This window comes from Microtus ochrogaster, unplaced genomic scaffold, assembly GCF_000317375.1.
Source record: "Microtus ochrogaster isolate Prairie Vole_2 unplaced genomic scaffold, MicOch1.0 UNK132, whole genome shotgun sequence".
Lineage (NCBI taxonomy): Eukaryota > Metazoa > Chordata > Mammalia > Rodentia > Cricetidae > Microtus > Microtus ochrogaster.
Genome location: NW_004949230.1, coordinates 389,868 through 399,007, shown reverse-complemented (window position 1 = coordinate 399,007; position 9,140 = coordinate 389,868). Strand labels below are relative to the sequence as shown.

At 52.1% G+C, this 9,140-nt stretch overlaps 1 protein-coding gene across 2 annotated transcripts in view; it reads left to right on the top strand.

Annotated features, from left to right (window-relative positions):
• The window catches only part of Tpcn1 (two pore segment channel 1), a 59,482-nt gene that overhangs the window by 47,031 nt on the left and 3,311 nt on the right, over positions 1-9,140 (top strand). For both annotated transcript variants that reach the window (XM_026778392.1, XM_005371867.2), the window contains exons 16-27: positions 2,371-2,427; positions 2,504-2,557; positions 2,841-2,913; positions 3,720-3,827; positions 4,621-4,692; positions 5,165-5,254; positions 6,036-6,151; positions 6,711-6,757; positions 7,272-7,340; positions 7,438-7,522; positions 8,714-8,853; positions 9,034-9,114. In XM_026778392.1, coding sequence (XP_026634193.1) covers positions 2,371-2,427; positions 2,504-2,557; positions 2,841-2,913; positions 3,720-3,827; positions 4,621-4,692; positions 5,165-5,254; positions 6,036-6,151; positions 6,711-6,757; positions 7,272-7,340; positions 7,438-7,522; positions 8,714-8,853; positions 9,034-9,114 — 992 coding nt within the window. The remainder of the gene's footprint in view (positions 1-2,370; positions 2,428-2,503; positions 2,558-2,840; positions 2,914-3,719; positions 3,828-4,620; positions 4,693-5,164; positions 5,255-6,035; positions 6,152-6,710; positions 6,758-7,271; positions 7,341-7,437; positions 7,523-8,713; positions 8,854-9,033; positions 9,115-9,140) is intronic.

The window sequence follows — 9,140 nt, the reverse complement described above, 5'->3', positions numbered from 1 at the left end:
AAGAACAATGGCAATGGGTTTTTGATCCTACTGCACGTACTGGCTTTGGGGGAGCCTAGGCAGTTTGGATGTTCACCTTACTAGACCTGGATGGATGTGGGCGGTCCTTGGACTTCCCACAGGTCAGGGAACCCTGATTGCTCTTCAAGCTGATGAGGGTGTAGGTTTTATTTTTGAGACAGGGTCTCACTCTGGGACCCACTGTCCCACCATTTACCCTTTATTCCAGGCTGGCCTTGAATTGCAGGGTCCTCCCATTTCCGCTGCCAAAGCATTGATGTGAGGCAACACAGAGGCCTTTAATCCCAGCACCCAGGAGACAGAGGCAGGTGGATCTCTGTGAGTTCAAGGCCAGGCTGGCCTACAGAGTGTTTTACAGGACAGCCATGACTACACACAGAAAACCTGTCTCGAAACACCACCCCCCAAACCCAAAACAAACAGACAAATTAAGAGTCAGTGTTGATGCTTCATGTTCAGTAGCTCGTTACTCTGATAAATCTTACTCTCAGTCTTAACATGAGAGTCCTCTGCAGCATAAGCACAGGACCTGTGACCCACGGTGTGACCCTGCGTCACCTGGAGAATCGCCTCAGGACACACACTAATTTGCCTAGTGTGCTTCAGATTACCAGAAATAGGTCCTGTCTATTATGTGGGCAGGTCGCCAACTCCACACACACATTCGTCTTTTCTGTTGTATTGAGACAGCCCCGGCTGCTCTGAAACTAACAGAACACTGGCTGCCTCAGTTTCCCAGGTGTCCGGATGAAAGATGTGTGCCACTACACCAGTTTTCTTTATTTCATTTTATTTTGGATTTTTGTATGTATGTATGTATGTATGTATGTATGTATGTATGTATGTATGTGTGTGTGTGTATATATATGTATATACGCAATAATATATATAATTAATAATATATATAAATTATTGATTTTTATTGAGCTCTACATTTTTCTCTGTTCCTCTCCCTTACTCTCCCCTCCCCTTCAACCCTCTCCCAAGGTCCCCATGCTCCCAATTTACTTAGGAGATCTTGTCTTTTTCTACTTCCCATGTAGATTAGATCCATGTATGTCTCTCTTAAGGTCCTCATTGTTGTCTAAGTTCTCTGGGATTGTGATTTGAAGGCTGTTTTGGTTTTTTTTTTTTTTGCTTTATGTTTAAAAACCACTTATGAGTGAGATTATATGATAATTGTCTTTCTGGGTCTGGGTTACCTCACTCAAAATGATATTTTCTAGCTCCATCCATTTGCCTGCAAATTTCAAGATGTCGTTATTTTTTTCTGCTGTGTAGTATTCCATTGTATAAATGTACCACATTTTTCTTCATCCATTCTTTGGTCGAGGGGCATTTAGGTTGTTTTCAGGTTCTATCTATGACAAACAATGTTGCTATGAACATAGTTGAGCACCTGTCCTTACGACATGGTTGAGCATATATTTGGTAGCATTTTTATATGCTTTCAAGTCAAATTTTCAAAACAAATTATATTCAAGTAAGTATAGATTATATCCATTACTTCCTGATGGGTAACTTTTATTGTGACTTATGCTGCCTCAAAAAAACAGTACATGCATATAGCTTCTATCTTAAATACTTAAGCACATTTTAGGCACCCTTCCCCCACTATGGTGTGTTTCAGTGGTTAAGAAAAAGTAGATACCATTGCATAATATCACACAGAGAGGGACCACATGGTCTTCCGTGCCCCTTGGCAAATGTTATCAGTCTATTCGAACAGTCACCAACTTCTGTCATGGACATATTTCCGTGTCTAGTTGCTGGTCCCGGGGTCATTTCCAGACGTGTGAGTGGTGGGTGGAAGGTTCGTACATATGTGCGATGTTACTGTGTTTGTGCAGGCATTTTGAGGAAAGCAAAGTTTTATGTTTATTTTATGAGTAGGATTGCTTTGCCTGCCCGTGTATCTGTGCACTGTGTGTGTGCCTGAGCACTCAGAGGTCAGAAGAGGGCGGCAGATCCCTGGGACTGCAGTTATGATGGTTGTAAACCACCATCTCGGTGCTGGGAACTGGACCCAGGCTCTCTGCAAGAGGAACAGGGGGTCTTAACATCACACAGTCAATTCACAGTCAGACAAGCTCATGCCATCTGTGTTGACAACTTGGGCTCATCTGAACATCTGAACTCAGTTGCTATAGTGATGCAAACTGTGTCATCAGCCATTCCTGGCCATTTCCTAAGGGCGATGTTGGTCAGTAGTGAGAGCTCTAAGCAGAGGAGGGATCCTCCGGGGACAATGTGTGGCCTTGGCCTTTTCTGTTCACACCCTGTGGGTTCTTGCCCTGTAGGCTGGCAGGCTGGTCCCTCTGACCCCCTCTCATGGCTTCTCTGTTGCAGACTTGGTGGTAGCTGTCAACGGGGTGTGGATCCTGGCGGAGACATTCATGTTGAAAGGTGAGCTGCAGCAGTGACCTTTCCCTGCCCTACTCAAGGCCCCGGCTGACACAGCTGCCACGTCTCTGTCTTCCAGGTGGGAATTTCATCTCCAAGCATGTGCCCTGGAGTTACCTTGTGTTTCTCACCAGTAAGTGTGCTGCCTGACTCTGCCCAGCTGCTAGCTTAAACCCAGCTGTGAGAGCTCTGACTACAGCATCTCATGGCTCACCCCTAAAACAGAACCTTAAAGGACCCCGTCTTAGAGATTTAGTCTGACCTTCTTACCCTGTTTCAAATCCCTGGATTTCTCACAATCCTCTACCATGTCCCTCAGCCCGGCCTCCCTCTAGCTGTCCCTGTCACCACATTCCTCAGCTGGCCTTTAGCTGGCCAGGCCCAGATCAGCCCCTGATGTTTTCTTCTTCTCTTAGTCTATGGAGTTGAACTGTTCATGAAGGTGGCTGGCCTGGGTCCTCTGGAGTACCTGTCCTCTGGATGGAACTTGTAAGTCGAGCACATGGTCTCCCTGGGGCGGAAGTGTTTGTGGCAGCCATCCTCTCCCCACCCACACCCAAAGGGCAGGCAGCTCTGAGGATATGCTTGGAGGGTCAGAGAACAGCAAGTTCTGTCTGCCTGTGATTCAAGACTCCTGGGGCTCTTACTTGAAGCCTTTAGGGCCACCCACACCAGTTTCCACTGGTCCCCAGAGCTGGCTCTTAGTCATCAGACTTAATCTCTCCCATTAAAACCACAAGGGCTCTGGGCATGATTAATCCCAGCACTTGGGAGGCAGCAGCAGGCAGCTCTTTGTGAGTTCAAGGCCAGCCTGATCTACATAGTGAGTTCCAGAATAGTCAGGGCTAGATAGATAACCCCTGTCTCAAAAAACAAAAAGCAAAACCCCCAAAACCACAAGGGCCACAGAAGGTGTCACCTCCTCTTGGCTGGCAGTGAAAAAAACCAGAGCTGGTGCGTCTTGAGTCCTGCCTTCAGTTCCTCAGTGTGGCTAGGTCCCAGTGTGACCAGCCCTCCAGAGGCTGCTGAGGCCAAGGCTTCCGCCCTGTGCCTAGAGCAACACCATCTACGTAGGCTGTTTTCAGGGACGTGCGCCCTGGGGTCAGAATGCCAAGGCTGAAGCGTAGGCCTCAGCTGTGGCTGGGGGATGGCCAGCTGGGCGATGTTCATTGTCCTGTGGACTGTACCCCGTGACTGGTCAGGACTCTGAAGCTGGCTAAGAGCAGGGCTGCCAGAGGAAGTGGTGGAAGGGGTCTGGGATGTCACTAACAAACTGGCTTCTCCCCTGGTTCCAGGTTCGATTTCTCGGTCACAGCATTTGCCTTCCTGGGACTGCTCGCACTGACACTCAACATGGAGCCCTTCTATTTCATTGTGGTCCTTCGTCCCCTTCAGCTGCTCAGGTGACCTGCAGGGAGAGCTAGGGAATGGGCAGTGGGTGTTGGGTGGTGGGAACCCTTGGCTCAGCCGAGGTTCACTGGCTCGCATGGGCCCTGCAGGATAGGGGCACACAGTGCTCTTGATTAGCAGAACAGTCCGGCCTATGGCCCAGGAAGAGCCACACTGCCCACTTGCCCGGTCTTCAGTTAGGGTGTCTCACCTTTGAGGACTAGAGCGATGTCCCAGGCCTCTGCTCTCGCCTGTCTCAACCTCTGTTCTTGGGCCCTTTGCCCCTGGCATCCCACTTGCCTACCTGTCTTCCTTGGGGTTTGGCTCTCCGAGCCTCAGGAGTCAGGGCTGCTTTACTGCCAAGGGGTTCTACCATGTCCCCACTCCCTGCCATTCAAGAGCAAGTCCACTGTGGCTCGTCCCTTTTTGCACATCCGCCTTTCTTCCCGAGGGCCTCCGAGTGTGACATCCCCTTTTCTGGTCTTGTTGTCCTGTCTGAGCTGCTGGCTTCATCTGTCCACTCCAGTGGGGGGGGGGGGAAACTTGCTGCTTTTTTTTAAACCATATAATACAATATGAGGCTGGCATGGTCTGTAACTTCTCCGCGGGTCTTGGCCTGCGCCAGTGTCCCAGGTCTGCCCTTACAGTGCCACATTTTGAGTCTTGAGCTCAGCTTCACAAGGTTTCTCATCCTCATTTTCACGTGGGGAGAGGAGGGCTTGCAAGGTTCTGGTCTGTCTGACGAAGTGGGCTGTGGCCATGCCCCTGCCTCTGTGGTTCCAGCAACACAGTGCTCTCGTCACTCAGGTTATTTAAACTGAAGAAACGCTATCGCAATGTGCTGGACACCATGTTTGAGCTGCTGCCACGGATGGCCAGGTACTGCCCGCCTCTCAGCCTACAGGTCCAGGCGGTATGAGGCTCGTGTAGGGGTTCAGGGGAAGCAGGAACAAGGAGGAATCCCAGGAAGGCTGGATTCAGGGAGTCTGGGGGGCTCTTCAAAGAGACAGAATCTGGACCATAGAGGTCCCCTCGGCAGTGCTGACCTGGCTGAGCTGTCTAGTGGGGAGGGCAGAGAGCTGTCAACTTAACCACCTGTGTCTACGTTCACAGGTAAGGGGTCACCTGTGAGCCTACTTTCACAGGTAAGGGGTGCATCTCTGGTTAAGGGGCATCTGTCCCTAGCGTCCCCCACCATGAGCCACGCGGCCCCTCCCCTGCAGACACTTTTCGGTGGTCACTTGGCCAGGGCTAGGGGCATGCCTCCCGCAGTCAGTGCCGGGGGACCAGGACGCGCTGCAGCTACCGCCCCCTCACCCACCCTGACGGCCCTGTCCCTCTGCCTCCCCAGCCTCGGCCTCACACTGCTCACCTTCTACTATTCCTTCGCCATCGTGGGCATGGAGTTCTTCAGCGGGCGACTGTACCGCAACTGCTGCAAGTATGTGCACGGCGCGGGCGGCCTACTCCTAGGCTGGGCACACAGAGCTGAGGGACAGTTTGGGAGCAGGGTCGCCCATCCCTAGCAGAGCTCAGGCCTCAATCGACACACCCCTCCTCACCCCTCATACGCTGTCCAGTAGAGGCTGGGACCTGGCAAGAGTCTAGACAAGATGAGCTTGGCAAGAAGATCACAGGGATGAGGGATGAAGAGCCAGGTGACACCTCTGTGGTCCTAACCTATCCCCTCCTCTCTAAAAGGATATGAGCAAGGTCTACTATTGATATGACCTTGAATACTGATAGGTCACCAGTGACCCTGGTACCAAGAGCCCATAATGACGGTCCCCATAGTACTCAAGTACACATCCCAGACCTCCCTTCAGGGTCCGTGTACCGCTCAGCTGGGGACTCAGGACATAGCCTTGTTAGCCAGCTTCCTGGTGCATGGGCACCTAACTTTTACTAATGGCAGCATGGATTTTAACAGAAGAGTAGAAACCTGGAGTGTGGCAAACAGGGTCCCCTCCAGGTGGGGTAACTGGGCCAAAGCTGGCATACATAGGCCGTGCTCCAGAGAAGCCTGGGAGGACAGAGTAGGCCCCCATTTCTCACTACCTCCAACTCGACCTTTGCAGGGTGCAGGCACACCAGTGATTACGCTTAGGGTAGGATATGGGTGCCTCAAGGAGACCCCTAGTCAGGCCTTGTTTTGCATGCTTGTCCCAGAGAGGGTGGTCAGTCATCTTGTGACCCTCCTGCCCTCTTGTGCCCTACATCAGCTCCAGCACAGTGGCTGATGCCTACCGATTTATCAACCACACGGTGGACAATAAGACCAAGATTGAGGACGGCTACTACTATCTCAATAACTTTGACAACATCCTCAATAGCTTTGGTGAGTGAGTCCCGGAGGGTCCTCCCGGCCTTGGTCTCTCCGCTCTTCGTAGCCACTGAGTGTCCTTCCTGGGGTCCCCTGAACTCACAGCAGTGTCATGCGGTTGGAGCACAGGCAGATCCAGGCTCGCTCACGTACCATGATGGAGAAGGAAGAGGTCCTAGCCCAGCTGCAGTGCCAGCATGGCACACCTACCTTCAGTGCCATCAGAGGGAACCCAGCACAATAGCACTGTTTCAGTAGACAGGCAGCCCCTGACCGAGGCCCCAGGGTTCCTCGCTACTCTGTTTCCTTACAAAAGCATAGGAGGGACACAATACTGGCGTGGCCTTTCAAGAGAAGGGAGAGCCCCCCTTTGCTCCCATCACACACCCAGTTAAGTCTGCTGCTCGCTCCGCTCCTCACTACCAGCCTCAGCCAGACCTGGCCCAAGGGGCTCTTCAGGCAAAGGGCACACTTTTCGGAGGATGGGTTGGGTGGCAGGTGCTCCTGTAAGCAGTTACTCAGGGGCAGAGAGGCCCTTTGAAATTGGCCTAAGGCATGCCCCCTTCCCTTGCAGTGACCTTGTTTGAGCTCACAGTTGTCAACAATTGGTACATCATCATGGTAAGCTCGGGCCCCCACCTTTGTCCTCTCTCGGGGTTGGGATGCATTTCCCTTAGAGTCCCCACAGGGTGTGGGGTCCTTTATCATATTTTAGTGGAAAGCCCCAGTGTATGCACCGCCCCTGGCTCTGTGCTACAAGCTGTCTCCCTTCCTCCATGCACCGTGACAGCCTCTGGGCATCTGACCATGGGTCAACAGTGCGACATGCCAGGCCCTGTGGTGGTGTGCCAGCTGCTTGGGAGGATGAGGCAGGAGGATCACTTTAGTTCACAGATTCTGTTTCTAAAATAAAGAAAAAATACGGTGAGGGTGGGAGAGTAGGAGCAGGGGGAGACCCCCCCCCCCATTCTTTAAATTCTCTCCAGTCGAAGACTTGCCTGTGCTGACCTAGGCTCCAGTCAGCCGTGCTGGAGAGGGCTGGGGGCTGATGCTACAGAAAGGAGTACTCAGATCCAGGGAGCAGGAGGAGATGGTGGCTAGTGCCACCTGTGGGCTCACTCTCTACTCTCTCCAGGAAGGTGTCACCTCACAGACCTCCCACTGGAGTCGCCTGTACTTCATGACCTTCTATATCGTGACCATGGTAGGTCCACCACAGCCGTTCTTGGTCCCCTGGGCTGCAGTGTTGGAGAGGAAGGGCCTCATCTAACGGGGCCATGACATTGTCTTTCCTTGGCCAGGTTGTGATGACCATCATCGTGGCCTTCATCTTGGAGGCCTTCGTCTTCCGCATGAACTACAGCCGCAAGAGTCAGGACTCGGAAGGTCTGTGCGGGGGTCACTGCCCATCTGCTGCACCCTGTTGTCCCCCTGCCTGCTTGTCTCAGTGTATCAGCTGTCTGGCTTTGGCTAGTCTTGTCTAGGTCTCATTTGTAGCTGATGTTAAAAACCTAATAGCCGAAGGAAGGGCTGGACAGATGGCTCAGCCGCTAAGAGCACTGGCTGTTCTTCCAGAGGTCCTAAGTTCAGTTCCCAGCACCCACATGGCAGCTCATAACCAGCTATGATGGGATCTGATGCTCTCTTTTGGCCTGCCGGCATACATGCAGACAGAGCACTCATACCTTAATAAGTACAAAAATTTTAAAAAATTAACAGCAGAAAAATGCTTACAACTTCTAAATGAAAAACAAGTAGCCGCCATCATTTCATTCTGAGTGGAGAAGGCTGTGGGAGGAACACCTCTTGGTGTCCTTCCCAACCCTGGACAACTCTGACTGGCATGTACCGCTGAGCCTTCTGCCAGCCAGTGCCACGGTTCACCACAGCACACTCAGACCACCACGGCTCCCGATTCCCATGTGTGAATGCCCCTTACAGAGGTAAACAGCGTCCCTTTTGCAGCCCAGCAGCCTGGCTAAGCTCAGTCTTCATTCTTAGCTCAGCGGTAGAGTTGTTTCTATACACATGTGCAAAGTCCTGAATTCCAGCCCCAAACTAAAGAAGGAAAACCAAACCAAACACCACCAGAACTGCCCACCCACCCCTATTTGTTCTTAAATCGACGTGGTGTCGAGCTGGGTGATGTTATATATGTGTGTGTGTGTGTGTGTGTGTTTAGAGACAGTCTTGGATATAACTGAGGCTGGCCTTGAACTTGCAATCTTCCTGTCTGTGCATCCTGAATGCCACCTGATATTTTTCTGTTTTCTTGGAGACTCGTGAAGCCTTCTGTGAGATAGGTGCTCAAATAGCCTGAGGTAGCCAAGGCTGGCCTTGGGATAGTCCACCCACCTACTCTCCACGCCTAAACCCCGAGATTACCATACCCTGCTTCCCCTGATGCCCTGTGTCCCCTGTAAGCTATTGGCTGAACATGATTTCCTGTGACATTAGTGAGGGGAGGGGAAGGAGGGACCACAAGTTGATGGGACAGGAATGGATGCTGCTTGAGGGAAGTGCCAAACTCCACAGTGGGAGAAAGTGGTTATGGGACCCAGCTCTCCCCACCCTCAGTGGACAATGGCATCGTCATTGAGAAGGAAATATCCAAGGAGGAGCTTCTGGCCATCCTGGAGCTTTATCGTGAGGTGCGAGGTGCCTCCTCTGACGTCACCCGGCTGCTTGACACCCTCTCTCAGATGGAGAAATACCAGGTAAGGGGCTGGAGGCTCCACAGTTGCCAAGGGGAGGGGCCTGCCATCTCAAGCTGGTGGCATCCTTGCAAATACCCATGGGGTAGGAGCAGCCTCTGTGGTACAGCCCTAGGGCCCAAGCCCAGGTGAGTCCGTGCCATCTGCAGCCACACAAACCTCACAGCCTCCATTCCTCCCTAGCAAAATTCCTTGGTGTTTCTGGGACGGAGATCAAGAACCAAAAGTGACCTGAGCTTGAAGATGTACCAGGAGGAGATCCAGGTAGGGGCGAATGCCCTGGGGGGGGG